The sequence below is a fragment of the Lissotriton helveticus genome, chromosome 10 (genome assembly GCF_964261635.1).
Source record: "Lissotriton helveticus chromosome 10, aLisHel1.1, whole genome shotgun sequence".
NCBI classification, from domain to species: Eukaryota; Metazoa; Chordata; class Amphibia; order Caudata; family Salamandridae; genus Lissotriton; species Lissotriton helveticus.
Window position 1 is genome coordinate 1,103,714,949 of NC_136071.1, and position 15,351 is coordinate 1,103,730,299.

The following is a 15,351-nucleotide window of genomic DNA, read 5'->3' on the forward strand; positions in this document are numbered from 1 at the left end:
TACAAGGACTACCCACAATTTCCTTCAGTATTCCCTGTTGAATCATTGACTCGATCACAGGCTTTATTCCTGCAATCGTTTCCTGTGACAATTTGTATTGAGGCGTTCTTGGAAACTCAACATTTGGTTTTACCAATATTTTTACCGGCTCTACCCCCTTAATCAATCCTATTTCTTCTCCTGTGAAATCCCATACCTCTGACGCCACTGCATCTCGTAGGTCTTGGGGAAGATCTTCTATTGTCAGAGTAGGATATAGTTCTACACAAGATTTCGAATTGGCCACCTTAAAAGTAGCATCTTCGTCGGTAGTCTGTACCTCCACTCCTTGCGGGGTGCAGTATATGGTGCAGTTCAATTTGCACAACAAATCCCTTCCTAACAGACATACCGGACTTGAGTCACAAACCACAAACTGATGTTCGTTCATGTGGTTTCCAATTTTCACAGACACTTGTTCTGTCAAGGGACTAGTCATTCTTTTATTTGCGACTCCTACCACCTGAATTGTTTCCCCTGACATTGGCAAGTCTGGAACCACCGCTGACCTCAGAGTCGAACGAGTAGCCCCAGTGTCCACTAAGAACGTAGTGGGACATCCTGCCACTTCTGCCTCAACAAATGGCCCTCTCTGATCCACTTCTAGAACTGCCCCAAGGGTACAGTCCTCTTCACTGCTCACCCGTTGTCCTGTCAATGGATCAATGTAATAACACTTTTCTTCCTCGATAAACAGAGGCATTTGTTTAAAGACCTTTCCCCCAGCTGCTATCTTCGGTGGCTGTGGGAATTGGGCCCGTGGAGCCGAAGTCCCCCCTTTGGCCACCTTACTACTTGGGACTGTCACCTTTTGCACTGGGACTTCTTGGACCTGCTCTTCTACTTCCAACTCTCCATTTTCAGGGTTAAAGGGACACTCGCGTCGCCAATGCCCCACCTGGTGACACTGATGACACTTTGTCGTTTTCTTTAGAGTGGCAAAGTCTATCCTAGGTCTCTGCCCTTCTTCATTATCTTTGCTCTGACCGTTTGGTTTTCGTCCCATTCCCTGCTTCTGCTGGCCACCCTTCCCAGCGGACTGCATTTGCACCACCATCAATTTCTCCTTTAGATTCTTGGCTTTAGAATCTATCTCGTCACTGCAGTACCTCGCATAACGTAAAATCTCATCTAGTGGTTTGTTCTGCCAACAGATTAAATGTTGCTGTATCATCAAACAAATATCAGGTCTCAACCCCAAGACAAACTTTGACACAAACTGCCCTATATCTTTGGGATCCATTACATCTAGTCCACTGTATTGCTTGAATGTTTTCAATAACCTTTCATAAAACTCGTGAACTGTCTCCTTGGGTTCCTGCCTTGTTCGGTCTATTTTTACCCAATCTATGTCCTGTGGTGGTACCTTATCTTTCAGCCATGCTATTACCCTTTCATACTTTTGCATGACAATCTCGGACGGTCCATTAGTCCGAAGATCCCTCACTGGTTCAGTATTTGGCCATTCAACACTAGTCTTACAAGGGGTCCACAGATCAGATGGGACCACGATGTCAAACAACGTGTTCAAATCAATCCACAATACCTTCGAAATTTTAACAAACCTCTCTACCTGCTTATACCACTCTACTGGATTGTCCCGCAACTTCGGAAATGAGTTGGTAAATGCAGCTAAGTCTCCTCTACTCCAGGGCACATGTACATAATTTCCGTTTGATATTTCTCGCAAAGGGAATGCCTCCATATGCATTACCCTTCCCTCGGGGGTCATCACATTTGCACTTCGTCTAACTGTGCCCTTTTTTGACCACCTTTCTTCCCATTTATCCAGTTCTCTCCACACTCTTATCCCTGATACCAGCTCTCTTATGTGTGTTTTTAATCCAGTAGTTCTCTTCTCATCTAGATCCTGGTCTGCGTACTGTAATCTGTGGTTACTCTGTAATGCCCTTGTCCTAGACAAATCCACGGCATATCTATCTGCCAAATCAGTCAGTTTCTCGTGAAACGCTCTAGCTTTCCTAGTAATATCCTTTGCCATGAACAATAACTCATCCTGTTCATACAATTCTATCCTTTCCAAAGGCAATGTTCCATCTATTATCTCATCAACATCTGATTTTAAACTAGTAACATCAAGCCTTTTTGCCTTAATTTCAGCTTTTAAGACACTCAATTTAGCTCCTCCATCCGCATCTCTCCCATCCCAGCTCCGAGATCTACGTTGAGGTATTGGTGAGTTATAGGGAGTCCTCCCCTGTTCCCATCTCTCTAGATCCCATGCCTTTCCATCTTCTCGGGGTGGGTGGTGAAACACTCCTTCATGCCTCCTAGCCTCTCTCTCCCCATCCTGGCTAGTTTCACGGGATGCAGGGTAAGATGTTCCATTACTCCCTCTTTCTTCCCTACTTCCCTGTGATTCCTGATTATTCGAGGCATGGCGGGACCTATCGCTGTTCTCCTTTCTCCAATGTTGAACGTCTTCCCCAAGTGTATGATGAAGGCACCTAAACCTATTCTGAAAAGCCCGTACCGCCTCATCTCCTCCTTTCCCCCAGAGACGGGACATTTCCTCACATTCTACAATCCTAGTATTTTGTTCCGGCTGTTCTCTCTGATTTGTAGGACATGCATCCCCTCTATTCTCTTGACTTTGGCCTTCCCGGCCCTGACTGCTTTCGCTGGCCCCACAATGAGATACAGTCCCGTTACCCCTGCTTTCCCACTCTGGTTCTGTTCTTGTCCTGTTACTTGGAGATACTATGGACCCGTCCCATTCCCTCAAATCAGCTCTTAACTCTGAATAGGATCTTGGCCGTGGTCCCCTTAGATCCATTGGTCCTCTCGGACCTCCCTGTTCTGAATTGGGACCGACAGTTATGTCTAATGGGGTATTCCATGTTACTGATCCTGGCAATTGTTTCCATGCATTTGTCACATTATTCCTCCTTTCCATCTCGATCCTTTCTCTATCCAATTGCCTTTGTTGTTCCCCCCTATCTCTCTCAGGGTTATAGATCGAAACTATGGGTCCTATGGTCACAGGCACTTGAAGAGCGTCTGGTAATCCCACAGACTCAGCCCTTTCGGTGGTTGGCGTTTTCTGCACCACAAACCTTCCCACTACACTCTGTACAGTGTTGTTTGGAGGTGTTTCTCCCCTTTTGATAGGTGTCCATTCCGATATAGGGAGTGGTGTATATCCCTCTATGTCATTCCCATCTTCCCTTGCAAGCCCTCTATCTTCAATTTCCTCAACTCTCGGAGGTGGTCTATCCATTAACAATCTGTTTATCAGATTGTCCTCCGACTCGCTTTCCTCGTCTTCTTCCATGAGGTTTCCTCCTCCTGACACCTCCCTCATCGGATACATTTTCTCCACCTCAATAGTCTGTACCCTCCAACGCTTTTCCTCCTCATCCCATTTGGAATCTCGCACTGCCCTTACCGATCGCGTCAGTCTTTGTTGACGCCTGTTCAAATTTCGGTCGTGTGCAGCCTTAATCCATGCATTAAGAGCCTCAAACTGTGTTGGTCTGGGCGAGGGTTTCAATGACGACATGGTTGCTTTTAGCCGATGTAACACCTCTAATTTAAACGTCCCGTACCTCGGGAACTGCATTTCCTCATTCCCTTCCGTAAGCTTATTCCAAGCCCCAATCCACAATATGGTATGCAGCCCCACATTCGTTGCCATATAATGAGCTGGCGTACCCTCCGGCGGAGCCTCCTCCCCGTAATAATGTTCACTTCGTTTACGTTTAAAAATCCCTTTCAAACACTTAAAACACTTCATGATTTCTCTTTTCTCCGCGTTTATTTACTTCCTGATGACAATCCACCAATCTCAGCGCCGTTCTCACTAACTGGCCTATCCGTACGCGACTTTCCTCCGACGTCACTCTAGTCGCCCAACCAGAGCGCGGCTCTAGCTAACGTCACACCAACCGCTCAATCACAGCGCGGCTCTAGCCGACGTCACCCGTCCCCCTTCGCAGCAGTTCCCCTCCTTTCTCAGCTCGTCTCCTCGGTCATGCACGCGTCCCATTCATACTCCGAAAAATGATTACTTCCGTCCAAGCGATCACCTTTCTTTGACTGTACGCCCACAGTCTTTCTGTAGTTGTCACCTTAACTTGGCGAAATGTCTTTCCGTTTACTTCCAGACAATCGCCTTCTCCGATAGGGTACTCACACACAGTAACTTTCGACCAGCGTCCGTTACTCATACACTCACTCTTACACTCCCCCTATCTTGGATCCACGGCGGTCAATGGGACCTCGTGACCTCCGTACTATGGTCGACAACTACCCTGGATGTTCGATACACCCAAAACCACTTAAGCTCTGGCCTGAACTTAAGATTTCACCAGTTCACCCGTTTACCAGGTTACCAGCTTACCAGGTTGCGCGCGCTCACAACCTTCTCTCATTCACACTACAGGCATTCAACTCCGCAAGACATTACAATACAAATACAACACAAAACACCGCAATCTGTTCACGCATGACCCTTTTTATACTCACTCTCCGATACTGCTGCTTTTCTCGCACCGTCTGCACCTTTCGGCACACGATTCTTCCGCTGCTCGTCTCTCGGCGTCTCGGGCCTTGGGGTAAACTAACCTCTCTAGATTACCTTCCTCAAGAAGATAACCATCCTCACTCTGCTACCAACTGCTAACGCGGGATTACTGGTTACTAATTATCTTACCAAATCCCAAACTATGTCGACTGAATCGTTGGTACCTGTCGTTGAGTAAAAGGTAATCTCACAATAAGTCAATCAATTTAAGAACTTACACCACTCTAAATGACCACCAACCAAATTTAAGTTTTAAAGATTTAATATAAAGTCAAAGATAACTGAAGATACAAACTTCTCAAAATGAGATTCAAAAGGTAAATTGGTATCACTATAAACATGAACTTCTTGAATAATCTAAGTCTGAAGAACAAAATAATAAGTACAAGCTCAAAGACCATAAGGGTTGTCAAAATAGATATAAGTTGCAACCTCAAAGTCATTACAGAAAAGAAAATTAAGGTTAGTCTGTCCCTACACTATACTAAGTGACATCCCTACTTAGCAAGATCTTAACCCTCTAGGTGTCAGCAGTGGTGACTTCCTAAGAAGATCACGCACTTCTCTTTGTCTCTTCTCTGATAATGGGTCTCTCCTGATCAGCCTATCTGCCTACCCATCCGCTTCCTTAGGCTCCCAAAATCATCTGCGCTGCTCTCCTCCCGGGTCTCTTTCCCTAATACCAAATCACATTTTCAATAGAAACGCCCCTTGGGACGCCCCTCACGTGGTACATCTTTGCGCGGCAAACTCCATGATGGTACTCTTGAAGACCCTCGTTATAGTTGACCTTGGTTCCCAGGCTTCTTCTCCAGTGCGCTGATACCCCCTGAAATTCCTGGAAACTCCTACAGGCCTGCGCAAGGCGCCACTGAACAAAGTCCCTTTCATTCGAGCTGATTAGGACCCTCGCACCTGCATACAGCTCGTCCTGCAGTGGGCCTCAAATTCCAGACTCCACCATATCTTTAGTCGTAAAACACTCTCAAAGCTCTGTGCTGGACACCTCGCGACCTCTTCTCTAACGAGCACATGACGATTTAAACGACATGACATTATCTCCTCTGGCCTACTTGATTTACATGCAGCAGGTCCCTGCACTCTTAAAACGTTAACTTGATTTAAACAGCAAACATTCTTAACTAGCATACGTTTCTAAAATAACACATCTATAAAGCATATACTTTTAACCCTAAGTTCAATAGTACATTTGGAAGAACCATGTCAACCTTATCTCACATTAATTTAGCAGCACGTTCAGGTTTGCTGTGAATTGCCCTAAGGCCTACACATTATACTGGATTTTAAAGTTACATTTAATTCGGACATGATTCTTTTAACATGAGAACGTGAGGTTTTCATATTCATTCCAACATTTCTACATTAATCTCACACCGTTACAATTATAGTTACTCTACTGAACATTCTATACATTTCACTACTGAATATAAAACACTCTGTATATTTTCACTTCTAGATATAAAACACTCGTGTGCAAAACATGTTTAAACTAACTACGTGCTTGTAAATATGGCGTACTTATACATTTTTTTCCAAACTTGTGCTCTCTCAAACCAATCAAGTTTAACATAATATAATCCTCGTCATCTCAATGAATATGTAGAATCAATCCGGAGACAGCTAGATTGCCTTGAATGCTTTATTCATGCATTTGCAAACGTTTTCTGTAACCCATCCCAGCTTTAACATAAACGTGTGCAGGCCAATCATATTTCACAACCAAACTTTCCATATGATTAAGCAATGAGAACTGCATTTTTGGTTGAAGTTTTTGAATACTTTATTTGAAACCATGCATGTTTGCAATTTCCATGTAGCAACGTGACAGCATTGCAAATAGTGATTATTTATTAAAGCTGTTTGAGATGCCATTTCATACACTATCCTTACTTTGTTTTTCTTAGCGCTAAAGTTAAGTTAAAGCTAAGTTCCTTCCTAACTGGTGTTGGATTTCCCCATAACCAATCAATTACTTTGATTGTTTTGTTCGAGTCCATTTAAATTCACATTGCTTACATTTCAGAAGGGCTTTCATCCCATACAGATAAAAGGCTGGACAGATCAATCTACTAAGAGAAATGATGCCACAACTACTTTGTTGATGTGTCTACTTTGGAGGTGACTTTATACTTCGTATACTTGGAACATAATTCCTGGATATTCCATCATGAGTTTCTGATTTCCAGGAATATTTTTAATTGATTCTCAAATTCCACAAATCTCATTTTAATCCACATGCCACTGAAATAATATTGCAAGTGGTATTACTGAGGATACATGACATGTAGTTATTCAAATGGCAACGTGTTCTGTGTTTCCAAACTTCTGTTTAAGAACCTCCACTTTTAACATTAGTGTCTCTTAAAGGTGCAAGAATCAAGACACAGCCGAGACGATGAATCAGTGAAGAAAGCAGTGAATGAGTATGATGAATCTCTCGAAAAGTAAGACTCCTCATTTGACTTTTCTTCATACATGTCCTGTTTTAAATTGGTATGTGTTCATGACCTTGGTAGGTGAAAAGAAAAGCCTTATTTTGCCTAACTTTTTAAAAAGTAAGCAATACTCTTGGTTATCATTACAGTAAGCTTTTAAGTAAATACGAGATATGTTGATGTCCAGCAGTCCGATACCCAGAACATTAGGCACTTAAAATTAAAACAGTACAATGAACTTTACACAATGCAACCAATCCTTTCTTTAAACTTGCGTGGATTGATACTTTAACATTTAACATGAAACATTATAAAAGCATTGTTCTAACCACAAAAAGTGATTTGTGACTACAAAGCTGTTCATCCTCCCATAATTGTTTGCAGGATCCACTTTAGTAATTCAACTCCACACATCATGGTGATATGTTTGAACACTACCCCTGAATTGTTAAAGGTATTTTGATTTCTGAAGCAATCGTTTTCACCTTCACTCACATAGCTTCCTTTCATAGTTAAGTACTCTTTTGACTTGATGCCTGTCTGCTCCAACCTTGTTGGGCTTTTTGTGCTGGCAGATCAAGGATGTTAGCTGTTGATTCGTTTGTCCTTGCCTTAGGATTCATCTCCATCTCCTTAGGCAACCGTCTAACCTAGATTGCTCTTTTTCGGGAACTGCTTTACACTATACTTCTTTCCAGCTGAAAAATGTTTTTAAGTTGAATGCCTGAATCTGGTTACCCATACCATTGAATTTTCTTTGTAAGAAACCTCTCACTAATAAAAATGATCATCGCACAGCCCTCTGCCCTCAGTACCATTCACATTGTTATTGGAAACCTGTATGAAATGTCAAAGATAATTCTCTGTGACTAATCTGCATAGTTCCAGCATTGCCTTTTTAGGGAATGTCCACATGGGGCCAGACTACACAAAGTGCCCTCGGGTACAACAGGCATGTGTGCTTGCTTTCTGTGCCCTCGGGGCACTTTGGTATTACAAACGGGGCCGCCGATAATTGTGCAGCCCTTTCTACAATACTGACGGCGTCTGCGCAAATGTTGCACTGAAATGATCTTAATGGGGCGTTGTTGAAAATTAGTACAGTTTGGTGAACATTATCTGCGCCATCTTGCCTCTTCCCCTGATGCCACACTTTTTCGTGCGCGCCCGCCATTTTCTAAGATGCCCCGATCAGAACGAACCCTTTTGCATGCCGCTGGCCCCTGACATAGCCCTTCGCCTTCACTAAGCCTGCACGCTGACCAACCCCCCCTGCTTGCACCTGCCTTGAATCATAAACCCCCTCTTCGGCGCTGCTCTGCTCCAGGCCCTCATCCTGTTCCCAGCGCGACTCCTCCCTGCTTTCCTTTCATGATCTCCGGCCCTTAGATGCAAACCCCCTTTTCCCCCGTGTGCCCGTTTTGTCCTCCCCGTTCCCAAGCCGACACCCAGCTCTGCCGATACCATCCTTGCCCCTCCCCGTACAATAGAAAGCTTCCCCCATCAAAGAATCCCCGGGTTGATCAAAGCCCCCACCCCATGAGACCCGATCAAACCCCCCACATTCCGTGAATCGGCGGATTATCCAGCTGCGCGATGCTCATCACCTGTTGTGACTAGGGTGGGGACTTCAACTGTAAATGTGTATGGGAACGGGCCCAAAGGGGAGTTCCGAGAATGTCTTTTCCGTACATCAAAGCTTTAACATGTATGTGTAATCTACAATAAAGTCATAAATGTGTGTATAAGAGGCCAGGCCTCAGGAATACAGTTAGAGCACCTCAGAACGATACCTTCTGTCCGTTTCGTTGTGTTCTCCTCCGGAGAGAATAAAAAACCTTGTTTCCTGCTTTCCAGTCTCCAGCGCCTGCCTCTTCATTTGGTTTAATAACTAGAGGGTCACAGAGGCAATACCGCCGGGCAAATATCGATTGTCCCCGACCCGATTGAACTTTTTACAATTGGCGTCCCAAGCGTGGGGCCCATCAGCGACTCGTGGATCCAGTGGGAGAGGTCCCGACGACAGAGTGAACGACTGCAACGATCGGGAGAGCTCTTGCCCAATAGACCCTCGTCTGGCAGCCGATCATCCGAACTTCACTAGTTCCGAACAGACCTCTCTCGAGTGATCTACGGTCCTGACTGGGAACCATCAGGAGTGCCGTGAGAAATACGAGAAAAAGAGGACGATCGGGCGCTGGATTCGGAAGACAAGAAACTGTCCACATGGTCCGGGTAAGGTCGTGTTGCCACGACAAGTTGCGAAAAAATTTGTTTGATTGCTTGATTGTTCAAAAATACTAGTATTGCTCGTTTTATTTTTATTTTTTTTATTTGGAGATTCACTGTCTGCAAACGGAGAAACAACAGGCTCTCTCTCTTTGCAAGCAGTGGAGGATAGGCAGGGTAGCAGCCGTGCTTGTTTTCTTTCTCCCCCACTCAATAATTGCTTGAAACTGAACTGTTGTTCGCAAAAATATTGTTTCCTGGAGATTCCCTGTCTGCAAACAGGGAAGTGACCACCCTTTTTGCAGATAGTGAAAAGGGTAGGTAACGCAGATCTTTGCGGACCTACTCATTCTCCCCATTGTTATTTATCGGTCTTTTGGTTTTTGATCCATGAGGTATTCACTACCTGCAAACAACGTAGAATAGAAATATTCTGTCTAGTCTTTGCACCTAGTGATAAGATAGGCAGTGCTGACTTTTTTTAGTCCCTCGTTACGAGCCGTCATGTCTGTCTTCTCCCCACTGATAAATAGCCTATCTGAAAGAAACAGGTTAGTATTAGATTCCTTACCTTAGAATATCCCCAGGCGTCAGTCTGGATCCGGAAACTTTTGCGTAGCAGTACCCCTGCGCGTCGGTAGGCGTCGTCTGCAGGCGTCCCCTGCGGCTCCGCGTCGTCGGCGTCGTGCGCCGTGATGACGTCGCTGGAGTATATAGACGCCGCCTCCGCGCGCTGACGTCAGTTCTTCTTTTTTCCGCGCCAGTTAGCGCAGATCCGAAGAGCAGTACTCCGGTCTTTTGACCAAGTTTTTTGTTAACTGATTGATCTTTACGGTGCCGGTAGGATGCCCGGTTTCAAGAGTTGTGACGAGTGCGACCGCATGATGTCGGTCACCGACCACCATCGACTCTGCCTCCGGTGTCTGGGCGCGGACCACGACGTGGAGTCCTGCGTCGACTGTCGGGCCTTGACTGGAAAAGCTAGGCGGGAGCGGTCCCGCAAGCTTCTCGAACTCCGGTTGTCGGCCCCGCGTCGAGAGCGGTCCCGGTCCGGTCGGAGGTCGAGGGAGCGGTCGAGGGAGCGGTTGCGGAGCCGCCATGGGCGCTCCGGGAGTCGCCACCATTCCTCCGGCTCGTCAGGTAAGCACAAGAAGTCGGGGCGTCGCCATCGCACCCCCGACTCCCCCCGACGCCCGCGGGCTGCGGCCGGGGGCTCGGGTGACCCCACCCCCGCGGTCCCGCATGGGTCGCCGACGCCGTCTGCCCCACACCTGTCGGTCCCTGGGGAAGGCGCGTCGCGTGAGGAGATCGAGGCCTTCCTCATTGCTATGAGGGCGAGGTCTTCTCCGGCGGGGCCTTCGGCGCCTGCGGGCCCGTCGGTCCCGTCTGGGGGCCCGAGCGGTTCGGGTGCTCCTGCCCCGGCGCCGCCGGTGGCTCCGGCCCCGGCGCCGCTGGTTCCCTCTGGTTCGTCGCCGGCTGGTCTCCCGGCCTCTCCGGCGTCGGTTCCTGTGGGCCAGCCCATGGTACCGCCCCCGCGTGGTGCAGCGACTCCGCCGTCGGCTCCGGCCGGCGTCGGGTCCCCGGCACCGACGCCGCGCGGCGCCACCCCCCTTTCCTCCCCGACTCCGGACTCGGAGCCGGACCGGCGTCGGCCGACGCCGGACCCGACGCCGATGGGGCCTGTTGACCCCGATGTCTATATCGTCGACCCAGAATATGGGTATGACGAGGAGGAGTATGGAGAGGGTTGGGAGGGGTCTGAGGACCCTCTATCCCGTGCCTGCCAGTACGATGTGGACTGGGTAGGTGATCTGGGTGATGCCAGTGGCCTGGACGAGTCGCCCAACCCTGGGTTTGTCTCTCCGTCCCCTGTGGCGTCCGAGGCGGGTGCTGCCTATTCGGTGGTCCTGATGAGGGCTGCCAAGGCCTTACACCTTGAGCTCCCCGTCGCGAAGGTCAAACCGAATATCCTGACGGAAGTTTTTAAACCGCAGTCATGCCCCCAGGAGCCTCTGCTGCCGTTTAATGAGGCCCTGACGGATGTCCTTCTGGGCACCTGGTCCAGGCCCGCCTCTGGTGCGCCGGTTGACCGGAACGTTGCCAGGCGTCACCGTCCCTGCGCGGACGACCCTGCCTTCCTGTCCACCCATCCCTCCCCGGAGAGTCTGGTGATCCAGGCCTCCACTTCGCAGTCCGCATTTCCGTCGGCTCCGCCCGACCGGGAATCAAAGAGGTACGACCAATTCGGAAAGAAAGTGTTTTCCTCTTTGAGTGCTGGGCTGCGGTCTTGTAACACCGCGTGCCTCTTGGGCCGCTACACCCACTCCCTGTGGGATACGGTCGAGGAGTGTTTGCCGCAATGCCCCCAGGAAGTGCGGGACAAGCTCACCCGGGCCTTTGTTGAAGGCCGGGATGCGGCGCGGTACTCGATCCGTTGTGGTCTGGACACCACGGACTCACTGGGACGGGCCATGTCCACTACGGTGGCGATTCGTCGCCATGCCTGGCTGAGATCTGCCAACTTCTCACCAGACGTCCAAAATACGCTTATGGACATGCCATTTGATGGCAGTCGCCTATTTGGTGACAAAGCGGACCACGCGCTGGAGCGCTTCAAGGACTCCAGGGTCACGGCCAAGTCCTTGGGTCTCTCGACCCAGACCCAGCGCCAGCAGACGGGTTCGTTTCGGCCCTTTCGTGGCCAAGGGAGAGGAGGTCCCACACGTGCTGCCAGCCACGCGGCGCAGAGCGCTCCCCAGCGCGGTGGCGCCCGTGGTTTCCGCCGTGGTGGCGGTAGAGGCCAGCGTCGTGGTCAGTCCACGCCTCCCTCCGCTGCGGCATCCAAGCCTTCCTAGTCCGAGCTTTCGGGCTCACGTGACGCCAGTGGGTGGCAGGGTTCGCCATCACCACTCCCGCTGGCGCGCGATAACATCGGACAGGTGGGTGCTGCAGCTTGTCCGAAGGGGCTATGCCCTCCCCTTCGAGTCCACTCCTCCAGCCATGCCACCGCAGAACCACCGTGTGTCGGGGGACCACTTGACACTTCTGCAGGAGGAAGTTACGGCCCTCTTGGCCAAGGGGGCCATCGAGCGCGTTCCTGGGCCAGAAGTAGGGTGTGGTTGCTACTCCCACTACTTTCTGGTACCCAAGAAGGACAAGGGAGGCCTGCGTCCTATCTTGGATCTACGGAACGTCAACGGCTTCCTCCGGAAGGAGAAGTTCAAGATGTTGACTTTGGCTCAGGTCTTGGCTGCTCTAGACCCACAAGACTGGTTGGTAGCGTTGGACTTGCAGGATGCGTACTTTCACATCCCCGTCCTGCCGGCCCACCGGCGTTACCTGCGGTTCACGGTAGGCCACGAGCATTTTCAGTTTATCGTGCTCCCATTCGGCCTTACCAGCGCCCCACGGGTGTTCACGAAAGTGATGGCGGTGGTCGCAGCTCATCTGCGCCGGTTAGGGGTTTCAGTCTTCCCCTACCTCGACGACTGGCTGTTGAAGGCGGGCTCGCCCCAGACAGTCGTCCACCACCTTCAGATGACGGCAGACCTCCTGCACGAGTTGGGGTTTTCCATCAATGTGCCGAAATCACACCTGTGTCCCTCTCAAAAGCTCCTTTTCATCGGAGCGGTTCTCGACTCGGCGCAGTTTCGGGTTTATCCCCCGGAACGGCGGGTCCGGGATATTCAGGCTCTGATTCCCATCTTTCAGCCGTTATCCCGGGTTTCGGTCAGGTTGACGCTGCGGCTTCTGGGGCTGATGGCCTCCTGCATCCTTCTGGTGCATCACGCCAGATGGCGGATGCGGGCTCTGCAGTGGGACCTGAAGTTTCAGTGGGCCCAGCATCAGGGCAACCTATCCGACCATGTCCTGATCTCGGAGGGCACTGCGAGACAGTTGCAGTGGTGGCTTACAGACCGCGATTGGGTCAGGGGCAGATCCCTCTCCCTTCCCCAGCCGGAGCACGTGGTCGTGACGGACGCGTCCCTCCAAGGCTGGGGTGGCCACTTGGGAGAGGCGGAGATCAGAGGCCTCTGGTCTCCGGCGGAGTCCCGGCTCCATATCAACATGTTGGAGCTGCGGGCGATTCGCCTGGCACTGAAGGCATTCCTCCCCTTTGTCAACGGGAGTGTAGTGCAGGTGTTCACGGACAACACCACCGCCATGTGGTACTGCAACAAACAGGGCGGTGTGGGGTCGTGGACCCTTTGCCAAGAGGCTCTGCGCCTCTGGCAATGGCTGGAACGTCAGGGCGTGACTCTGACGGTTCAACACCTGGCAGGTTCTCTGAACGCCAGGGCGGACGAACTCAGCCGTCGGTGCTCGGTGGATCACGAATGGCGTCTGAACTCGGATGTGGCGAGAGGCCTCTTTCAGCAATGGGGAGAGCCTTGGTTAGATCTATTCGCCACAGAAGAGAACGCGCAATGTCATCAGTTCTGCGCGTTGGAGTTTCCAAGACGGCACTCGCTCGGCGACGCCTTTCGGCGCGAGTGGAGTTGCGGTCTGTTGTACGCCTTTCCGCCTATACCACTTCTGCCCAGAGTGCTGAAGAAGATCAGGCGCGACCGGGCCCAAGTTATCCTTGTGGCTCCGGACTGGGCTCGAAGGTACTGGTATCCCGAGCTACTCAGCATGACAGTCGGTCCCTCGATCCGCCTGCCCCTTCAGGAGGACCTTCTGTCGCAGCAGCAGGGGACGGTCCTCCACCCGAACCTGTCCAGTCTCCACCTCCATGCGTGGAGATTGAGCGGCGACAGTTGAGGCCATTTGACTTGCCTCCTGAAGTCTGTGATGTCATTCTGGCAGCCAGGCGTCCCTCCACAAAGTCGGTATACGCCTGCCGGTGGAACAGATTTGTGGCATGGTGCACAGCAAAGGCTGTGGATCCCCTTTCTGCCCCTCTATCTGAGGTTCTCCTCTTCCTCCTTTCCCTTGCCCAGCAGGGCTCTGCTCTGGGCACTATCAAGGGCTATCTTTCTGCCCTTTCCGCCTTCTTGAGGCTACCTGATCAGCCATCTTTGTTCAAGTCCCCTATTGTGTTACGATTCTTAAAGGGCATCACGCACATGTATCCTCCAGCTCCGTTCGTGATGCCTCAGTGGGACTTGAACCTGGTTTTGACTTTCCTGATGTGCGCTCCCTTTGAGCCCCTTCATTCCTGTCCTCTCCGTCTTCTCACCTTAAAGACGGCCTTCCTGGTAGCCATCACCTCTGCCAGGAGAGTGAGTGAGCTCCAGGCTCTTTCTGTTCAACCTCCTTTCTTGTCTGTTCATCCTGATAAGGTGGTTCTTCGGACCAGACCTTCTTTCCTGCCCAAGGTAGTCTCTGCTTTTCACATTGGGCAGTCCATCACCTTGCCCTCCTTCTTCCCGCCTCCGCATCCTTCCAAGGATGAAGAGCGGCTCCATCGTCTGGACCCAAAACGTGCGCTTTCATTCTATATGGATCGCACACGCCAGTTCCGGGTGGATGACCAACTGTTTGTTGGCTACGTGGGTGAGAAGAAGGGAAGGGCGGTACAGAAACGGACCATCTCTCGGTGGGTCGTCCTGTGCATCAAAGCATGCTACTCTTTGGCTCGGAAGGAGCCTCCTGTTGGGCTGAGGGCCCATTCCACTCGGGCCACGGCGGCTACTACTGCCCTGGGCCGGGGAGTCCCTTTGCAGGACATTTGCCAGGCGGCCACGTGGGCCTCGCTGCACACCTTTGCGAGGCACTACTGCCTGGACAGTCAAGTCCGGAGGGATGGCTTCTTTGGCCGTTCGGTCCTCCAGGACTTTCTGGTGTAGGTTGTATTGGTTCGCAGACCCACCACCGGGGTTGGTATTGCTGGGGTATCTATTCTAAGGTAAGGAATCTAATACTAACCTGTTTCTTTCAGATGAACAAGTTACTTACCTTCGGTAACGATATATCTGTAAGAAACAGTAGTTAGTATTAGATTCCTTACCGCCCCGCCCATCCTCCCCGTTCTGCGAACTGATACCTAGGGTTAGGGACATCCCTTTCAGGGCCCTAGTTTCAAATGGCACCAGTGTTGGTTCTCACATGGCTCTGCGTGTTCTGGCGCGGAAAAGC

General features: G+C 50.3%; 1 protein-coding gene across 1 annotated transcript in view; it reads left to right on the plus strand.

Moving 5' to 3' along the window:
* The window catches only part of LOC144784810 (intraflagellar transport protein 70A), a 177,270-nt gene that overhangs the window by 111,019 nt on the left and 50,900 nt on the right, over positions 1 to 15,351 (plus strand). Inside the window, exon 13 of the mRNA XM_078663856.1 lies at positions 6,974 to 7,050. Coding sequence (XP_078519982.1) covers positions 6,974 to 7,050 — 77 coding nt within the window. The remainder of the gene's footprint in view (positions 1 to 6,973; positions 7,051 to 15,351) is intronic.